Source organism: Plectropomus leopardus, chromosome 24 (genome assembly GCF_026936395.1).
Source record: "Plectropomus leopardus strain MGB_pleo_1.0 chromosome 24, ASM2693639v1, whole genome shotgun sequence".
In the NCBI taxonomy this organism is placed as follows: domain Eukaryota; kingdom Metazoa; phylum Chordata; class Actinopteri; order Perciformes; family Serranidae; genus Plectropomus; species Plectropomus leopardus.
This window is the reverse complement of record NC_142199.1, coordinates 17,688,577-17,710,767: the sequence shown is the minus strand read 5'-3', so window position 1 is coordinate 17,710,767 and position 22,191 is coordinate 17,688,577. Positions and strand designations below refer to the sequence as shown.

Genomic DNA, 22,191 nt, shown 5'->3' with positions numbered 1-22,191 from the left:
TGTGTGTGTTTGTGTTTTCTCTGGTGTGTCATGTGAACACCAATGTGGAAAGATTCCTGGACAGGTGACAAGTGGAAAGTGAAAGTTACAAACTGGGAGCCGGCCATCAGCCGAAGGACAGGAGGGAACGCTGTGAAGGTCGACGCCGTTGCACAACTCCTGGCAAAGATCGCTGTCTACTGGTTGAATGACCACTTGGACCAACAGATGAGCAAACACACACACACACACACACACACACACACACGCACACACACACACACACACTTTACTCTGGCTGCAGAATGGGATGTGACTTCATTGGTCAGATAGTAAATTATCATTCAGTAGCAGCTGGTGCAAAGATGTGACCGTCTCCGGGGAGATCTTGACTTTTAGAGGCCTTCTGTATATTTGTTTAACTGATCTCCACTGTGGATTAATTGACGGGATTTGTGGAGGAATTAAAACGTCCAAAAATGTCAGGTAGGTGATATTTTATGTTTAAAAAAAAAAGGGGGAAAATGTAAAAGATGAATTCGTGCTTGTTTTGAGCAGTAAAAGCGGTGTCTGTTTGCTGCTTCTCTAAACAGGTTCAGCTAATGAGAATAAATTAAAGCTTTGAGAGCACTTTTTTTTTTTGTTTTTTTTTTTTGGTCTCCCCATCTGAGTGGTTAACCCTTTGAAACCTAACAAATTGGCTTTTTTTTCCAAAAAATGGGAAGGAAGAAATTAGTAAAAAAAATAAAAATAAATAAAAAACTACAAGAAAAGTACCTGAAAAATAGCAAAAAATATAAAAGATAAAAGAAAAAAGAAGAGTAAAACAAACTGTCCCTTTTTTCTTTTTTTTTAAATTTCTTTAATTTTTTTTTCCATTTTCTTTCTTTATTTTTTATTTTCTTATTCTGTAAAATGACCTTAGTTACCTTGAAAGGCACTATATAAATCTAAGTTATTATTCTTCTTATTATTAATAATAATAATAAAACTTTCTTTTGACTTTTTTTGTCTTTATTACTATTTGCATTGTTTATTTAGGTGAGACATCTTTATAACCCTTTATGTTTTTTTTTTAATCTCACATCTGTTTTATTTTATTGTGCAAATTAAAAAAATTACCTGAAAAAAGTGCTTGATAATAATAATAATAATAATAATAATAATAATAATAATAATGATAATAATAATAATAATAATAATAATAATAATAACAATAATAATCACATAATTTAAAATATATATTTATGATAGTTACAGATATTATTTCTGGATATATATATATATACATTTACTGTTTTTTTTTTTTAAAGTTCTACTAATTTCTTTATATTTGCAAAACATATTTTGCCAAGTTGCTTTTTTTTACCCCATGTTTTTTAAAAAAAAGCACAAATTTGCTCACAGTTCAAAGGTTTAAATACTCATGAGAGACATACAAAAGTGATGTCGATCCAGGTGCGAAAGGGTTAAATGATATGGTGCAAACCATAGTGACCCAGTTTGAATTGAAGTCAGAGCAGACAGCGTGCCAAATGTAACTGAACACCGCATGCGGCGCTGAGCTGGCAAAATGAGACTTCATACCTAATATCGCACAAGAGACAGCTTTGATAATAAAACCATAACGGTGATAAATGCATTAATAGAATCATTAGTGGCCTTTTGTGTAAAAATGTCATTACACAGACTCTTAATGAGCAAAAATGGTTCATATTTGTAGTTCAAGACATTGTTTCATGTAATTTAAAGATAAAATTAAGGGAAAAATGTCCAGAAAACTGTATTTATAATTATATTTTTCCTTTTTTTTCAACTTATTGTTATTACTTCAGCTTTTCATGTCATTTCTGACTCATTTCTTGCAAAATTTTGGACTACGTCTTGTTAAGTACTCATTGCTTTCTCTCTAAAGGGATCAAATCAAAAAAGTTTTTGAAAGATTTTAAAGGTTTAGTCGCACCTGCACAAGGATATATCTCTAAATGTGTGTGCAGAGTGTTTTTTGTGCTGCGCACTGTTATATATTTCCCCAAAAAGAGAACCAAGGGTCAAAAAAAAAAAAAAAAAGATATAGACGACCTTAGCAAGCATGCTAACTAACAACTTTTCAACCTTCTCTTCCCTCATCGTCAATGGTCCCAAATCTCTCTGGACTCACTGTGTCGATACATATAACGTCTACATATTACGCTCTAGGTATCCTTTGCGTCTGCTGTTGACGTTCCAGGACAACGCTACTGACTTTGGGATGTTAAAAGCAGGTGGGAAGACGCTTTTGGCAACAAAAGCACTTGGCAACCACCACCAGGACGTCAACAAAAGCATATGGTTAAGATTAGGCAACAATGGCACGGATGGTTAGGTTCAAGCAAAAAGGGCTCATGGTTAGTTAAAGAAAAAAACGAAAGACTGGAAGAGAACACCAGACTCTCGCATGAAAGTCCGGGGTTTGCTGTTGGATCCGTCCACAGCGTCCCCCACCTGCCCTGTAAAGATCTTAATGCTTCTTGAATAACGTTGTTAAGTTACGTCGCAGAATTTTAACCTGACGCTGTCCATTGGCGTATCATGCAGACGTGACAGGTTCAGTTTGTTCGTCTTCTCAACTTACGCCGCCTGTCTGCATATCGTGATGCCGCGGCAGGTGGCGTATCATACTACCGCCAAGCATTTTGTACAGCCGCGTTCTCGGCTGATGCCTTCCGGTGGCATATCATATAGCCGCGAAAGTTGGTTTTTGAGGATCTTATACCAAAAGGACTTGAATGATAATGATATCACTGCAGCATATCAGTCTAATGATGTCATGTGACCTTGCTCCCGCAGGTGAGGCCTTCGTCACCCTGGCCACCACAGATTTGTACTGCATGGGAGCTACAGTGGTGGCCAGAAGTCTGAGGAATCACGGAACAACGCGCAACATCGTCGTCATGGTAACACCAAACGTCTCAGAACAGGCGAGGCGAGTGATCATTTTCTCCCACATTTCCCCACAATGCCGTCAGTTTTAAAACCTTTGAAATCTGAACAAATCGGCTTGATTTGTTTCAAAAAGATGGTAGGAAGGCAATAAGTAAGAAAATAATGACCCAAAAATTAGTGAAAAAAAAGAAAAAAAGAAGAAAATTAGCTGAAAATTTGTTACAAAAAAAACCCAAAAAACTCCATTAACAACAAAAACAAAACAGAAAAACAAACACAACAAAAAAAGAAATAGAATGGGCTAAAAAAAAAACGAAAATAAAAGGCAAACAAGACCTTTCTTTTAAAAACAGGGCGGGAAGATAATGAGCAAGAAAACAAAAAAAGAAATTGGTTAAAAAACACAAACAAACAAGAAAATTGCCTGAAAATTTATTTTAAAAAAAAACAGCAAAAATAAATACAACATGATTTAAAAAAAAAAAAAAAAAATAATAAAAATAATAAAAATATTATAAATGTGTATTTCTAACTAAGTAATTACGATAATTTTAATATATGTCATTCTTAATATAATTTTATCTAGATTTTATGGGGTTTTTTTTGTTTTTTTTTACCAAGTCGCTTTTTCTTTTTCGCCATATTTTTGACAGATTCAAAGGGTTAAACCCAGGTGGATGGTGTTAGCCTCTGATTATTTCAAACCTCTACCGCTCACCAGGTCCGCACTTAACAACGTGTTTGACGAGGTCATCACAGTGGACTTGATGGACAGCGAGGACCGTCTCCACTTGTCCCTGCTGGGACGTCCTGAGCTCGGCGTCACCTTCACCAAAATCCACTGCTGGACTCTGACGCAGTACAGCAAATGTGTCTTCCTGGACGCCGACACATTGGTGAGTAACATACTGATGATGCTGAATAATTCTGGGTATTAAATCAACCAAACTCTGCAGCTCCTACACATTAAAAGCATTTCATTAGCAAATATTTTAGAACTGTAACATCTGTTAAGATGTAACTTAATTTGATTCTTTTTTAAAGACATAATGAAGGAAATTTAGAAATTTCTTTCAAAATACCTTATAAATGTTGGAAATTAATTGTTGAAAATTCGTAAAAAGACTCATTTATATAAAGTATATCATGTGCCGCCATTAGATTTTTGGAGACGGAGCCTAAAAGTTTGCTTTCATTTACAAACAGCTTCTCCCATCCATAGATCGAATTTGATTGGTTGCGAATGAATCCATGCATCAATTATCAACCTCTGCAAGTGACAAACTGCTGCAGAGGAAAAAAAGAAATAGAATGTGGTTTAAAAAAAAAGGCAAACAGGACCTTTCTGAGCGAGAAAACAAATGAAAATTTATTAATGTAATGTATAATGTAATTTAAAAGAGAAAAGGCAAGAAGAAAATACCAAAAAAGAAAATTATATTAATTCAAATATATTATTGTAATAATTCTATAACATCCTTCTTATGTAATTATGATAAACAGGACCTTTCTGAGCGAGAAAATAAATGAAAAAAAATAGAAATTGGTGAAAAATGCAAGAAAATGACCTGAAAATGAGTAAAAATAATTAAATAAAAATAAAATAGAAAAACAAAATAATAGAAATGTAATTTAATTACAAAAAGAAAAGGAAAGAAGAAAATACAAAAAATATTTAAGACATATTATAAAAATTTAAATGTATTATTATAATAATTCTATAACATCATTCTTATGTACTTAAAGATTAAGTACATAAGATGAGAAAATAAATGAAAAAAATAGAAATTGGTGAAAAATGCAAGAAAATTACCTGAAAGTGAGTAAAAAAAATTAAATAACAATAAAACGGAAAAACACACAAAAATAGTAGAAATATAATCTAATTAAAAAAAAGAAAAGGCAAGAGGAAAATCCAAAAACATATAATAATAATACAAATATATTATTGTAATAATTCCTATATGATTATGATAAACAGGATCTTTCTGAGCGAGCAAATAAATTAAAAAAAAGAAATAGTGAATTAAATTAAATTACATGAAAATCAGTATTAAAAAAAACACACAAAAATAATAAAAATAATTCAAATATATTATTATAATAATTCTATAACATCATTCTTATGTAATTATGATATTTAAAAAAATTCTATCATATAGAAAAAGGTCACCAGAAATGTTTATGGCACTAAAAGTCTCCCTCCAGTTTCAGAAAGCCACAGTAATATGCTGCTCACCTTCAAAAGAGATGATTCCCTCATTAATCCATTATTCATTAATATGACATATTTCAAACCGAAGCTTTGATCACTCTTCAAAGGAAGTTGTACAATCAGCGTGCCGCACGTGGACGCGCCGACCGCGCGTGACGTTATCACATCCATCGGCCGTCAGTCTAAACGCCGTCTCTTTTCAGGGTCATCGTGTCGTTTGGGAATAAAGTTGAATTAAAATTAATATCAGCGAGGATGTCACTGAACACGGATGTCAGCGTCGGAGCGTCTGTCTGTTTAGTGAGTCAACACGCTCACATGTCAGCGGCGGCACGTGAGCGCGGTGAACACAGATGAAAAGTCTCAAGGTTATCTCCACGCTCATGCCGAAGGCTTGCACAACTACATTTAAAAAAAAAAAAAAAAAGTTGTTTTTGTTTCACGTTGCACAAGCTCGTCGCCGTTTTTGTTCATGCTTTCGAAAGAAAGCAAACTGATACGCAAAGGTCAAAAGGTCGGAGGTGATGTCGGCGCAAGAAAACTGATGTCGACCCAGGGTTCAAAGGGTTAACCCCGCTGACATCAAAAGGGTTAACCCTTTGAGCCCTGCATCCACTTGTTTAAAGGGTTAACCCCGTGAACCCCTGAGCAAACTGGTTTGATTTCTCTCGGAAAACAAAAGGCGACGAGCAACTTTGCAGGAAATTTTCCACAAATTGCAAGAAATTATTAAAATGTGACAAGAGAAAGATCGGAAATTGTTTTTATTATTATTATTATTATTGTTGTTAATTTTTTTTGTAAAAAAAAAAAAAAGGAGGAAATTTAAAAAAAGGAAAAAATCCAGAAAATTCTATTCAGAATTATAATCATATTTTTGAATTTATGTGATATGGGGAAAAAAAACCCTGAAAAAGACCGGAAATTGTTTTTATTATTATTGTTATTAATTTTTTTGTAAAAAAAAAGGAGGAAATTAAAAAAAAATAATAATTTTTTTTAATTATTTCTTAATTTTAAGGTCATTTTCTTTTAACTTAAAAACCCCCCCAATAATAATTTTGCTAATTTTTGGGCCATATCTCATTAAGTCGCTCATTGCCGTCTTTACGTATTTTTGCAAGAAATCAAGCCAGTTTTCAGTTGCATGTTATTTTCCTGCTTTAACACACACATACGCCCCCTGCCTCCACTGTCAGGTGAGTGTGTGTGTGTGTGTGTGTGTGTGTGTGTGTGTGTGACCTGTCCCTGACCTGCTCCCTCTCAGGTCCTGTGTAACGTGGACGAGCTGTTTGACAGAGACGAGCTGTCTGCGGCTCCTGATCCCGGCTGGCCCGATTGCTTCAACTCGGGAGTGTTTGTCTTCAGCCCGTCGCTGAACACACACCGCAGCCTGCTGGATCACGCCCTGCATTACGGCAGCTTTGACGGTAACGCGGGACTACACGTCTGAGTTCACTGTGAACGCTGACAGCACAAGTGAACACACTCAGAGAAAAAAACATACAAGAAAACATTTAAAATCTGGATTTTAGAGTGTTTAGAGGAGCACAGAGGGTTAAAAATTAAGATTTTTGAATAAAAAAAGATTTTAAAAAAAAAGTGTATATAAATTATATATATATATATATAAATAATATAAATTATATCAGCAAACATTAATTTGTTTAGTTAGTGGATTAATCAATGAATCAATTCACTAATAATAATAATAATAATAATTGCCAATTATTTTGAGAAATTTTTCAATTTTTTAAAGATAATTTAGAGTTAAGGGGGGAGTTATTTTTATTTATTTTTTTTTTTAGGTGTTTTTACCTCTGTTTATTGGATTTTTGTGGTTTTTTTTTCCTATTGTTTATTTGGAAGTGTTTTTTTTTCTATTTTTGAACATTTGGATTTTTTTTGGTGTTTTATTTGTTTTATTTTCTACAATTTTGAGTTTGGGTGTTTTTTCTTTATTTTGATTTTTATTTTCTTTTTTTTTCTAATTTTGAGCTAATTTTTCAGTTTTTCTTAAATTATGAATTTGGAGGGTTTTTTTTAATACTTTGTCTTGCTTTTTCATATTTTATTTATTTATTTATTTTTTAAAAAATAATATTGAGTCGGTGTTTCTTTCCTTTTTGTTGTTTGTTTGGGCACTTTTACTTTTCATAAATTCAGTACATTTTCCTGAGTATACGAACTTTTACTTAAGTACCATTTTCAATGCAGGACTTTTACTTGTATTAGAGTATTTTAACAGGGTGTTATTAGTACTTTTACCCAAGGAGAAGATCTGAATACTTGGTCCACAACTGCTATTACCTCAAAAAAGAATCTGCATATTGACATGTGGACATGGCAGTCCTATGTTTGTGGTCATATGTCCCGTGTATCTCCATCAGGAGGAGACCAGGGTCTTCTCAACTCCTTCTTCAGCGGCTGGCCGGTGGAAGACATCAGTAAACACCTGCCGTTCATCTATAACCTCAGCGCCAGCTCCTTCTACAGCTACCTCCCCGCCTTCCAGCAGTGAGTGTGTCCGCCTCGTCTTACACACACTCTCGTGTGTCTTCTTCTCAGGCTGAATTTTGTGTGGTTTGACCCATAGCTTAAATAATTAGTTGTAATAGTAATAACACTGCAATCAACAAGGCTGCTACTTTTAATTCATATATGGTGAAAACTGCTTCAGCATTGCCGTTATGCAATTTATTTTATTATTTATTATTTAAATATTCCCGAAGAAGGAAAAAAACTACAAGTTGCCGCTGAAAAAATCAATATCTAACAAAAACAGGACAGTTTTTTGCTTTATTATTATTTACAATGCCTTAAAACTCCAGAAACACTATAAAATCCTTATATGCTTAATTCACAGAAATAACCTAAAATCCTCAAAACATCCTTAAATCTGAGAAATGTCCTCATATCCACGAAACCTCCTTAAATCTGAGAAACGTCCTTATATCCTCGAAACATCCTTAAATCTGAGAAACGTCCTTATATCCTCGAAACATCCTTAAATCTGAGAAACGTCCTTAAATCCTCAAAACATCCTTAAATCTGAGAAATGTCCTTATATCCTCGAAACATCCTTAAATCTGAGAAACGTACTTATATCCACGAAACATCCTTAAATCTGAGAAATGTCCTTAAATCTGAGAAACATCCTTAAATCTGAGAAACGTACTTATATCCACGAAACATCCTTAAATCTGAGAAACGTCCTTAAATCCTCAAAACATCCTTAAATCTGAGAAATGTCCTTAAATCTTCGAAACATCCTTAAATCTGAGAAATGTCCTTAAATACTCAAAACATCCTTAAATCTGAGAAACGTCCTTAAATCTGAGAAACATCCTTAAATCTGAGAACTGTCCTTATATCCTCGAAACATCCTTAAATCTGAGAAATGTCCTTAAATCCTCAAAACATCCTTAAATCTGAGCAACGTCCTTATATCCACGAAACATCCTTAAATCTGAGAAATGTCCTTAAATCCTCAAAACATCCTTAAATCTGAGAACTGTCCTTAAATCCTCAAAACATCCTTAAATCTGAGAAATGTCCATAAATACTCGAAACATCCTTAAATCTGAGAAATGTCCTTAAATCCTCAAAACATCCTTAAATCTGAGAAATGTCCTTAAATCCTCAAAACATCCTTAAATCTGAGAAATGTCCTTAAATCCTTGAAACCTCCCTTAATCTGAGAAACGTCCTTAAATCCTCAAAACATCCTTAAATCTGAGAAATGTCCTTAAATCCTATAAAAGCTGTTGTGACGGGCCCCTGGACTCCTGTGATTTTGCAAGAGTGGCCCCTTAAGCAAGGCAGATTGAGTTTTGGGGGTCTCTGGGGATTAACTAATTTTTAGAACCAGCCTCAACCTTTTTTTTTTTTTTTTTTTTGCTAAACTAAATTAAATGGAGTACATTCTAAAATAAATATTAGAACATAAGAACTTGCTCAGTTGCCATTTGTTCCTGCAGGTTTGGCCACAACGCAAAAATCGTCCATTTCATCGGAGCAGAGAAACCGTGGAGCTGCGGCAGTCAGCGGAGCGACAGCTGCTCACACGTCACGGAGCAGTTTGTGTCTCTGTGGTGGAGGGAATACCTCAGTCACGCACCGTCACCTGCACCAGAGAAACCACAACAGGTACCAACATCAGCGTGACCTGAAATCCCAACACTTCCTCTCAGACCGGTTCTACAGAGATCTGAACGTTTGCCATCAAAAGCTTTTGTAAAAATGAAAATTACGCCACAGTTTTCAACGTGCTACAGACGCCACAATTAAAGTTTCTGCTCATTTTCTGCACTTTGCTCATCCGCTAATGTGACATGAATGAGAACTAAATAATGAACACACACTAGTGAACTGAAGCTACATCATTAATAATGACTATTGTTGTTTCTAATTATTCATATCTTCCTCTGATCTTGATATTTTGCTGCAACCCGGTCTCCCAGAAACTCCTTTTGTGTATTTCTTCATTAATTTCAATATTAGGTTGTGGTGACAACATAATTATTGCCTTTTTCAGAGACGTTTCTTTGACTTGATGAATACATTTATGTACTTTTATGGGTTTATAAAGACGGCGAAGAGAATTGCTTGAAAGAAATGATGTATTTTCCGGAGAAAAGACACAGCAACATCTCCCAAAACAAAGCTTTTCCCCAGACACTTCAACATTTCCCGAAACACTACATTTCCCAAACAAAGACTACATTTTTCAAAAAAGTACCTTTCCAGAAGAAAACATTTACCAAAATATTACATTTCCCAAAACACTTCAGCATTTCCCAAAAGAATTCAGCATTTCCCAAAACGCTTCAACATTTCCCAAAATGCTTCAACATTTCCCAAAACACTACATTTCCCAAACAAAGACTACATTTTTCAAAAAAGTACCTTTCCAGAAGAAAATATTTATCAAAATATTACATTTCCCAAAACACTTCAGCATTTTTCAAAACACTTCATTTCCCGAAACACTTCAGCATTTCCCAAAATGCTTCAACATTTCCCAAAACGCTTCAACATTTCCCAAAACAATTCAGCATTTTTCAAAACACTTCAACATTTCCCAAAACAATTCAGCATTTCCCAAAACACTTCAACATTTCCAAAAAATGCTTCAACATTTCCCAAAACAATTCAGCATTTTTCAAAAAACTTCATTTCCCAAAACACTTCAGCATTTCCCAAAATGCTTCAACATTTCCCAAAACGCTTCAACATTTCCAAAAAACAACTTCAACATTTCCCAGAACACTTCAGCTTTTCCCAAACCACTTCAACATTTCCCAAAACCGTACATTTTCCAAAACTCTAGAACATTAAAAAAACATTGCTTTAAGCTCTGTCAAGCAGCACTATTCAGAGGTGTCCAACCATTAATCAGCCGACATGGCGACAAGACTTTCAGGGTTACACAAGATATAAAACGGCATGAATGAACTTGAAGTGTACCAAACATATAACTTCTGCAAATATACAGTAAAATGTTGAAAAAACTGGACCTTGAAAAACACTAATTTGTCTGTAAATGATGAATCTGTGATTATGGTTCTGATTATAAATGTAGTGTTCAGCAGCGGCACTCGATGTGCAGGAAGTTGACCCCGTGCCACGTTTCGGCGGACGCTCGGCAGGTTTTCACTCCAAACACTCGAGCACAACATTTTCACTAATGACTTCCCCTCCTCTTTTAGTCGAAGGTTTGCTAATCAGTCACATAAGCTGCCGCAGACGTTGGCTGGAACATAAACAGGCCGACTGGCAGCCAAACGCGACAAACGCCTGATTTTGGTCGCCATCCCAACACTCAACATCTTCCCTTTTTTTCTTTTTTTTGTCAGATCCAAGAACCAGAAGCCAAGATGCCATTTACAGAAAACTTGGACTGCTCCAATTCACTGCTCGCACATTTTTCACCCCCTTCGGAGATGCTCCATTCACCATCTGAACCAGAGAGAGTAAGCTGAGACGCCAACATATTGATAGTTATAATCCTTAAAGCTGCAATGATCAATATTTGTGTATTAACACTGAGTCAGATCCAAAGGTGATGGTCGTATTGACGAACTTAGAGCAAATTTTTTGAATATATAAATGTCATCACTTCATTATCCTACAAGACATTGTGTTTGTCAATATAAGAGCATGGTTTGTGAGGTCACAGTGACCTTGACCTTTGGTTTTCAATCACCGAATTTAATACAGTTCAGTGTTGAGTCCAAGTGGATGTTTTTTGCCAAATTTCAAGAAATTTCCTCAAGATGTTCTTGAGATGTTGCGTTCACGAGAATGAGACTTTGTCCTTTGACCACCAAAATTTAATCACTTCATTGTTTAGTCCAAGTGAACATTGGTGCCAAATCTGGAGAAATTACCTCATGGTGTTTATAAGATATCACTTTCATGAAAATGAGGGGGATAGAAAAGTCACACTGACCTTGACCTTCGACCATCAAAATCAGTTTGTGCCAAATTTGAAGAAAAAAGAAACTGCCTTAAGGTGCGTTTGAGAATATGGATGCAAGGTCACAGTGACCTTGACCTTTGACCACTATAATCTAATGGATTTATCATAAAGTTCATGTGAAAGTTAGTGCCAAAAAAGAACCTCCCTAATGGTGTTCATGAGATATTACTTTAATGAAAATGAGAAGGATGCATTGACCTTAAAAAAACTAAGACATACAAGACCACAGTTACCTTGACCTTTAAACTCTGACCACCAATATCTAATCAGTTCATCGTTGAGTCCAAGTCAACGTTTGTGCCAAATAAAAAAAAAACTCCCTTAAGGTGTTCTTGAGATATTACATTTACAAGAATAAGACATAAAAGACCACGGTGACCTTGACCTTTAAACTCTGACCACCAATATCTAATCAGTTCATCGTTGAGTCCAAGTCATCGTTTGTGCCAAATTTAGAGAAATTCCTTGAATGCATTCTTGGGCTGCAGAACGGGCGGACCACCCCAAAAACTTGTGACTCCAACATAAAAATATATATGTAGATATTCTGGATACCTAAAAAAATATGTCAACAAAACACTGTTGATAAGAAAATGAATTTAGCCACATTCTGATGACAATAAAAGATACTAGTTTCATCTTAGCTTAGCTTAGCACAAAACTGGGGAAACTGCTAGCTCCATCTAAAGAATAAAGAAACCCTTAAAAGAACTCTTTAAAAACTCAGAGTTCACTAAAGGTCACACATATTGTGTGAAGCCAAGTGAGAAGTCATTAGAAATGTTTGCTAATCAATCCATTAATTAGCTTAATGAATGACCTTATTAGCATAGGCGCTTGTGTTTATAATATATCATGGTGCTTATTGTGGTGGGTTATTAGGTAGCTCAAGTGGCTCTTGTTAGTTCCAGTAGATGAGACTGTTAATTTATGAGTATTTCCGCTTGACTGCTTTTGACTGGAGCAGAAAAAAAGAATAGCGGGGACACAGAGCCTATTATCTGCCGCAGGCCTCCGAGCTGCTCATTGTACTCTGTCATTTGTTGAATTCATTTCAACTTGATGCATTGTGTTTAAACAAGCTTGTACGATTAGCGTGAACAGACACACGCCCTCCAGTGTGACAACAGCCACGAACATACATCAACGGCGTTATCAAGCACCCCGCACTGAGAGGGAAGAACGGAGTCGTATTTAAAACTAATCTGGGAGATTTCCCACTTTTAGCTGTTAGCTCCTACAAACTCTATAAGTGACATGACTATATGGTGTCTTCAGCGTTTCAGCACAGAAAACACAGCGTTTAAGGAAGACTCAAAAACTACTGAGAAGACAGAGATCCAGGACCCAGATTTTGGAGCAGAAGGGATGGAGAGAAGTGCTTGTGCCTCAGACACCGATACTTATACACAAACTGTACGTAAACCTAAATCATTGTTCTACCACCCCGACATTAGTTAATGTATGAAAGCCACTGGTTTGAAGATACGCTCCCCTACTTTGATATGGCATATGATAATTTTGTGAAAAAAATATTAAAGAATTGTTTTAATATTGTATTGTGACACAAGTATTGTAATAATATTATACAAAAGTATCGTGAGAATATTGTATCTTAAATCAAGTTTCATGGTAATATTATATTCATGACAAAAGTATAATGATAACATTATATCATGACAAAAGTATTGTGATAATATATCTTGACTTAAGTATTATGATGTTATATCATGACAAAAGTATGATGATAATATAGCTTGACTTAAGTATTGTAATATAATATCATGACTTAGGTATTATGATATTATATCATGACAAAAGTATCATATCACGACAAAAGTATTGATAGTGATAATAATACATCTTGACTTAAGTATTGTGATAATATTATATCATGTTATATCCTGACAAAAGTATTATGATAAGATTATATCATGACAAAAGCACTGTGATAATATTATGTCATGACAAAAGTATTGTGATAATAATAAATCTTGACTTAAGTATTATGATATTATATCCTGACAAAAGTATCATGATAAGATTATATCATGACAAAAGCATTGTGATAATATTATATCATGACAAAAGCATTGTGATAATAATAAATCTTGACTTAAGTATTGTGATATTATATCCTGACAAAAGTATCATGATAATATTATATCATGACAAAAGCATTGTGATAATAATAAATCTTGACTTAAGTATTGTGATATTATATCCTGACAAAAGTATCATGATAAGATTATATCATGACAAAAGCATTGTGATAATATTATATCATGAAAAAAGTATTGTGATAACATAAAATCTTGACTCAAGTATTATAAAATTATATTCATGACAAAAGTATCATAATATTATTATATCATGACAAAAGTATTGTGATAATATTATATCTTGACTGAAGTATTGCGATATTTTATCGTGACAAAAGAATCATGTTAATACTGTATATTGACAAAAGTATCGGAATAACACTGTATCTGACTTCAAGGAGCAAAAGTCGGGTTCATTTTCCAGTAGACGATCATTAATCAGAAAGTCAATAATACAATATTTTCTCACATGCACCTGAAATGACCAGCGAAGCTTTAAGAGGCACAGCTCTCTCCCAAATTGTTAATAAAGCTTTCATTCATTAGAAGCTCGGCGTGAATGCTTTCAAACTAAGCAAAGTTAAGCGGCAGGAGATGATAATGAACGTTCCACTAATAAGACAAAGGTTAGTTCAAAGTGTTGATAAGATAAAAGCAATTCTGATGTATTATTTTCAGTCTGTTTGCGCATAAAGATGAAGCCGAAGCCTGAACAGAGGGTCTAGTGTTTCTTTGAAGACTCATTTGTTATTCTCCCTCTTCATCACAGCAGAGGGCTGTAGACGCAGAGGCGGAGCGGTTGGAGCATCGCAGGCTGTGGGAGGTTGGCCGGGCTGACTACCTGGGCCGAGATGCCTTCGAGAACATCCAGAAGATGCTGGACCGCTTCCTGGATTAATCGGCAACAGAGTGGTAACAGCCTGATGTCAGAGTTTTAACTGGCTATTTGTTTGTAATGGAAAAAGACAGAATTTTTTATCTATGAAGTCTAGTGGTATCAAGGTTCTGGGCTCAGTGATAGAAACCGTTTGACCCAATGGTCCGGGGTATATCGAGACTGATCTGGTGAAACTAACAAAGACTTAAACAATTTTCACCTATTTTTCTCCAAACAACTACAATTACCTCCTTGCCTCAAGTTACCAGTCGAGTTACAATACGGTTAACATCTTCTGTAAGTTTCAAGATTAGTGTCACCAATAAAAAAACTCTTCTTTCTGTTCTTATATAAAAATGTCATCACTTCATCATAATATCCTGTTAGGTATATTTGTGAAATTTTGTCATAATAAACGTAAGAATTCTTGAGTTACGGTCTCAAAAAACATGTTTTGTGAAGGTCATGATGGCTTTCACGTTCGACCTCCGATCGCCAAATTCTAATCGGTTCGTTCTTGATTCCGAGTGGACGTTTGTGCCAAATTTGAGGCAATTCCCTCGAGGTGTCATGAGCAAAAAGAAGTCAGCTAACATCGTTTCCGAGCTTTAACCATCTTACAGATCAGGATTTATCGGCTACACGTGGACCCACTCCGGACCATGTTTTAAAGTGATCATTAAATATACTAAAAATACATAAAAACGCGTAAACAAAAGTACTGCATAACTCTGCTGTTACATCACGTATGGTTTGGGGTTTTCTTTGGTCATGAAAAAAACGAATTTAAACATCAAATCTAAATTAAAAATTATCAACTAAAACTAATCAACTAATAGGTTAATTAACTAGCTTAACTGTTGCAGCTGTACTTTAATTATGTTTATAACAAAACATCATGTTTTATCGACTCTTTCTTTCTTTTTTAGGCAAAAATCTTCATCTGGAAAGTAATTTAAGCTGTCAGATAGAAGTAAAAAGTACAATATTCCCCTCTGGAATGTAATGAAGTAGAAGTATAAAGTGAAGTTAAAATGAAAATAATATAAGTAGAAGTATTTGAAATTCAAATGGAAGTACAGTGCTTTAGTAAATGTGCTTAATTACATTCCACCACCGCTTATTACTACCAAATTATGTAGTTATTTCTTGGAAACTTTTGATTACTAATTGATGATATTCATAAAATAAAGCAGTACAAAACATATTTGTTACTAGGTTACAAAAGCAAAATAATGACTGAACATCAATGTTCCAGATAAAAACAGCTGTGCACTGACTTGTATTTCTGCATGAAGTTGTGTGGAAAAACCAGCAGGGGGCACTGTGGTTCTTCTGCATTAACTCTTCCCATCATGGCAGCAAATCACAGAATCAGGCACACACATTAATAGATGTCTGACTGCAGTCAACAGTATGCCGTATGATCCTTATCCACTGGGCACATGGTGCATGTAATTTTCATAGGCATTCCCATAATGTTGTGACAGGGCGAAGACAGTGTGCCGAATACAAAGCAAACTCCAGGAGGTGAGCTCGGCCCCCTGGCGCCGTGCCGTCGCCAAAAAAAGACTGCACGATGATTGCTTTGAAAGGCAACCTGGCACGTCAGCGCTCCCCGCCGAGTGGCTCCCGTTTGACTCAGATTCATCAAGATTGAAGTGCGAGAGCTGATCTGGGATCTGGTCTCCTTTGACCGCCTCAATCATTAGGACTCTGAAAAGGCAGAAGAAGAATCAGTCCCCAAACACTAACAACAGTTCAGGCCTGATTCTAGAATGCTTTGAAAGGGGGGCAGTAAGAGACGTTGGTTGGTAATATGAGTTATGGTATGCTGAATTGACTTGTGTTTTAATCCAAAGATAAATGACGTCTTCTTTAGGGTTTGAGGACACTTGGGGCCTAGAACTAACCTCAGTTGAGGGGTCCGAGAGGATCAAAATAGGTCTTGTTTATCAAAAAGGTGCCAATGAAAGATCCCCTACACCCTGCAACAGAGGTCCTAGCTAAGCCCCGAATGTTCTAAAATCCTAGAAATGTCCTCAAACTCTAGAAATACCCTAAATTCCTCGAAATGTCCCGAAGTCGTAGAAATGTTCTGAAATCCTAGAAATGTCCTAAAATCTCAAAACCATCCTGAAATCATAAAAATGCCCTAAAATCCTAGAAGTGTCCTAAATCCCAGAAACGGCATTGAATACTAGAAATGTCTTAAAATCCTATACATGTCCTAAAATCCTAGACATGTCCTCAAATCTTAAAAATGGTCTGAAAGACTTGAAATGTCCACAAGCCCCCCCCCCCCAAAAAAAATCATAGGAATATAATAAAATCCTAGAAATGTCCTAAAACCACAGAAATGTCCTGAAATCTTGGAAATATCCTGAAGTCCTAGAAACGTCCGGAATTCCTAGAAGTGTCCCAAAATCTGAGAACCGTCCTAAAATCATCAAAATGTCCTAAAATCCTAGAAATGTTCTGAAATACTTGCAATGTCCTTAACTCCTAGAGATATCCTGAAATCATAGAAACACACTAAAATCCAAGAAATGTCCTAAAACTCTAGAAATGTTCCAAAAATCCTCGAAACGTCCTTAAGTTCTAGAAATGTGGTAAAATCCTTGAAATGTCCTAAAATCCTATACATGTTCTAAATCCCAGAAATGTCTTAAAATACAAGAATTGTCCTAAAACCCTATAAACGTCCAAAAATCATTACATCCTAAAGTCCTAGAAATATCCTAATGGGGCTGCTGCAACTGGCCCCTTACCTCTGGTTATTTTGCAAAAAGTGGCCCCCGAGCAAAGCAAATTGAGTATCCCTGCTCTATTGACAATAACCCGTGCCCATGCCTTGAACCGGTCTTGACTATCTTTATTTTGGACTCTGAGAATTTGCAGGTTTTATTGAATGTTTTAATCTGTGGAATCAGCTCCTGTAATGATTAGCTGGCAGACCGGAGTCTAATCCTGCAATTTAGCATAAATATGACCTGTCACTCATGTCAGCCCCCTGGTGGTAATTACATGTCAAAATTGACAATGTGTCAATGCTGATATTGATTAACCAATGTGACAGTCCAAGATAATTGAGAGCAATATTACCAGTTATGTACAATCATGGCAATATTATTTAAAATAGTCAAGCAAAGTCGGCTACAGTCTGTTTATGGACCAACAAATAAAAACTGATTTTGGATGTGGGTCACTTCCTGGCTGAAGTGTCCATGAGGGCCTCATTTGGGACGGACAAACAGTATGAGCCCCAGTTTCTCTTCCTCCCATCGGGCCAATAATAAGTAGCCATTCGGAAACTTATTTCATTAAAAAAGGAACATGTACAACATAAGGCGTTCCAAATGTATTCTTATTCTCACTTCTATATAGTTGCAGGATCCGACATTTCCCATGATGCAGCTCAACAGCAACTTTTACCAGACCTTCTCTACATGGTAAACAGCCACTTCTTTCAAACCCCCAACCTCCACCTCCACCCTCCGAGTTTATACTTGCAGATCTTCCAACACGTTCTTATCCGAAGTCATCACATATTGCCGCTTTGCAGTGGACTTTTGCATCTACATATTACGCCCTACGTACTGCGTCTGCTGTTGATTTCGTTTTCTGCAACCATGACGACAGCACGAGCACATGACGGGATAGCCCGTTCTCATTCCAAATTTGCCAAAAACGTCCGCTCTGTCAGTGGCGTAATATGTAGCCGTTAAAGTCCACTGACAAAGCGGCAACATGTGATGACTTGGGATGACAATGTGTCAATAACGCAGACATTCTGTTATGTATCTGTATATGACCAGATGATCGAGATGTGTAAAATTGGTGGAGGACGCCTTTAACAAACCTTCTCTGACGCTTCCTCAACACTAAATCCCAAAGGGAAAATCTTCTATTACTTAAAAAACTCAACTGCAGCCGCACTTCAATGGATCATTCTAAATTATTAGCTGTGCTTGAGGGCAGGTTTGAGTTCCAGTTCTCGGCTCTCAGATTATCCTTTTCCTCGCAACTCGTGTGATGTTACAGCGCCAAGAATTACCAACTGCTGGGAAGAAGTAAGGGAGGGCATGTTGAATGATTATTGAATTGCACCGTGAGTCACAACAAGCAAGAGGAAAATGATGCTGTTAAGCCTCTAATTTTGTCATGAAGTTCAACAAATGCATTCGAGATGAAATGGAAGCTCATGGAAAAGCCCGAGGGGCGTCACGGTCACTGTGGCTATCTAGGAAAGCTAATTACCCAGAATGCTAACTGACAGTCTCACATCATGACTGTTGCAGGCATAAATTTAATGGAAAACATTGTTTGTATATGTACATGTATACATCAGGGGTGTAATAATACACATACGTAATACAAACCAAATGATGCATTGAACTATTACATTTGATCAGTGGTGGAATGTACATTTACTCAAGTACTCTACTTAATTACGGATCTGAGGTACTTCAGATAAGGGTTTTTCCTTCATGCCTTCATTTTATTCATCTTTTGTACTAGAAGAAACAATTGTACTTCAATTAAAGACAAAAACACCCAAAAAATATCTTAAAAAAAGTGAAAAATTAATAAAATATATAGTTGCCCAGTAAACTATCTAACAATCAGAACAAGTACAGCTAATACAGCCTATTAATCAATCAGACAATTGAATATTTAACCATTTTTGATAAACATTTCAGTCATTTTCTAATTTATTTGGAATATTTTTTTTATTTTTTAGATTTTTCCACATCGGTCACTTTTGCTTGTAATACTTTAAGTACATATCTTGCTAGTAATAAAGTAAGTAAGTCCACTGTTCTGACAATCACCAGCTTCGATTTGGTCGAAATAAATCCTTAATTCACCAAGTTAGATGTGAAAAAACAGCAGTAGAGACCAGAGACTGAACTCTGGTGGTGCGTGCTGTGCACTACATACAATGAGTTTTATAGAAATAGGAGTGTGTGTATTTCTGACAGTATTGAAAAATATACCTTCAGGATTTCTAAGTACCTTAAATACCATGATACCACCTAAACCCAAACTAACATTATAATCCTTTGAGCCCCACTACATGCATTTTGAATTAAAAAAAAAAGGCCAGTCATACATAATTTGGCCACATCTGGCTGGTAAAAAATGATGTGCTAAAATTTTGTTTCTAGCAGACTCTGCACGCTGAAGTGAAATTCATCAATCAATGGCAATTTCAACTTCGAAAGCAACTTCGCTGCAAAGAAAAGTGAGTTTCTTTAAATGTAATCTTCCAATACATAACTCACTGAGTGCCTTACGTAAGCAACGCTGACACCACACTGACCCCTCAAAGAATCTCACCAAGCTGACCCAGTCTGTTTGGTTAGACAGTTTGGGACTAACACCCATATGTGCTTCCAAGAAATGCTACCTCTGTGAGGCACATCGGTGCAAAACTCAAGGAGGAATCAGGGCACTTTTCTCGGTCCGGTAACCAGGAGCTCCGAGCTGTTTGGTCCACATCGTCGAAACACCTGGGTTCTATTTCCCATCTCTCCCCCTTCACTTGTTTATTCTATATTTTCAACAAAAGTGTTTTCCCCTTTCCCGCCTCTTTTATTGTGTTTAGATGAACAAATAGTCCTGATAATGTCCCCATCTGGAACTCCTCTGTGGCTTGATGAGTACACTAGCTTTCTGCTTGATGGAGTGCTTGTGATTCAGGGATGATTGTGTGTGTGTGTGTGTGTGTGTGAGAACAGAGGAAAAAGGGAGAGAATGAAGTGTGTGTGTGCAGGTGTAGGCTACATGTCCATGCCAGTCAGCCCCAGCTGTTTTTTAAGCCGTGCTGTGATTGCCTTCGGTTACACGCAGTGTGGACGAGAAAGAAATGTGAACTGTCAGAGGATCCTAAGCACCTCCATATGTTTCTGGGTTAACAGCTCTGAACAGCCCCTCATGTGTGGGAGCCGTCGCACGACTATTTTGATTCATGCTCAGAGCCGCCCGGCTAATTTGATCAGCGGTTCAACCGGCGGCTTCGGATTCTAATGAACCACAATTTCTGCGATCAGGCTAATTGGGGATTGCAAGAGTAATGACAGTCAGCTGTGGAGGGGATTCTGCTCCGCTCCTGGTGGGGCGGAGCAGCTGGGTGGAGCTCATCCTTGCAGTGACAATCTGCTGATTGAAACTGGGCCACAAACCAAACCAGTTCCCCACAATTAGACAAACAAGCACTCAGAATTCTAGTGGACAGATGCATCTCCGGGAACATTCGAGGTCAATTTGTCACCTCTTGACTGGCTGAGATACATTTTTTAGAAAGCTCGTAAAAGAGCAGTTGGTGCTTCTGCTACCGGGGTCCAGAACTTGTAAATTGGATATTATTTCTGTGGATCCCATCTAACCCAGGCTGAATAAATGAAACACTAAGTTGCATGTTGGCCTGCAAACATGTTCACATCTGCCCGTAGACTTAGACACTAATTCCCAATGCGGGAGATGATCGAAAAGGTCCAAAGTTTCCTGCACAGCTGCGGGAACCTGAGCGGATCTTTGAGAAAGTATCTGTTGTACAGTTAAAACAAAGCAGCAAATGAAGTAAATGTTCAAGAAACAAACTATACTATAATTCTAAGGCGCTGACAGTCTTTTCACATCAGTTTCTCTTACAATCAGAACAAAGTTTTTTTTCCTGGGGCAATACTGCTCCAAATCACTACAGTCTTTCACTGTTTAAAAAGTTTCATAAAAAAAAGAAAAAAACACACAAAAGCATAAAGCAATACTCAAAGATGAAAATATGTTTTCATGATAAATGTTCCCTTCGATCAGAGCCGTGGAGCTGAGGTAATCCTTGGCCGGCATTACTAAAAATATGTTACAGCCAGGGACCATTTTGCGGTGTGATAACTCCAGGCGGGATACATCTGCAACTTAAAACAAAAGTAGGCCAAATTGGAGGGTCACAGGCCCATACCCTACTTTCCAGAATCCCATCAGTTGCTGATACAAGGCATTTTATTTTAAAACATGTACAGGACCGTGTTGTCGGCAATGCAGGAGTTTGAACAAACTTCATAAATGAGTGGAATTTGTGCTTGTAAATTTGGAAATACTGTACTCAAAGAAGCAGGCCGCCAAAGAGCAGCCACGCAGCAGCGAAGCTGCATGTGTGAACACAACATACAAGGCATTTTATTTTAAAACATTTACAGGAACGTGTTTTTCGGCAATGCAGGAGCTTCATAAATGTGTGGAATTTGTGCCTATAAATGTGGAAATACAGTACTCAAAGCAGCAGACAGAGATGCAGCGGCCACGCAGCAGCCACACAGCAGCCACGCAGCAGCGAAGCTGCATGTGCGAAGCTTCGTAAATGTGTACGAAGCTTCGTAAATGTGTGGAATTTGTGCCTATAAATGTGGAAATACAATGCTCAAAGCAGACAGCGATGCAGCAGCCATGCAACAGCCACACAGCAGTGAAGCTGCATGTGTGAACACCACTTACAAGGCATTTTATTTTAAAACATTTACAGGAACGTGTTTTTCAGCAATGCAAGAGCTTCGTAAATGTGTGGAATTTGTGCCTATAAATGTGGAAATACAGTACTCAAAGCAGC

At 36.6% G+C, this 22,191-nt stretch overlaps 1 protein-coding gene across 3 annotated transcripts; it reads left to right on the top strand.

Moving 5' to 3' along the window:
* The first annotated feature begins 280 nt into the window (after positions 1-280).
* Positions 281-15,013, top strand: gyg2 (glycogenin 2). 3 transcript variants are annotated; one of them, XM_088074333.1, is made up of 9 exons: positions 284-465; positions 2,809-2,944; positions 3,626-3,800; positions 6,387-6,549; positions 7,510-7,636; positions 9,100-9,268; positions 10,978-11,094; positions 12,882-13,019; positions 14,478-15,013. In XM_088074333.1, exons 1-9 carry the CDS (start codon positions 459-461, stop codon positions 14,601-14,603), a joined length of 1,158 nt encoding a protein of 385 aa, XP_087930459.1. In that variant the 5' UTR covers positions 284-458; the 3' UTR covers positions 14,604-15,013. The 3 variants fall into 3 exon arrangements, with proteins under 3 accessions (XP_087930460.1, XP_087930459.1, XP_087930458.1); XM_088074332.1 differs by having other exon boundaries at positions 287-465; positions 14,475-15,013; XM_088074334.1 differs by lacking the exon at positions 12,882-13,019 and having other exon boundaries at positions 281-465; positions 14,475-15,013.
* The last annotated feature ends 7,178 nt before the right edge of the window (positions 15,014-22,191 follow it).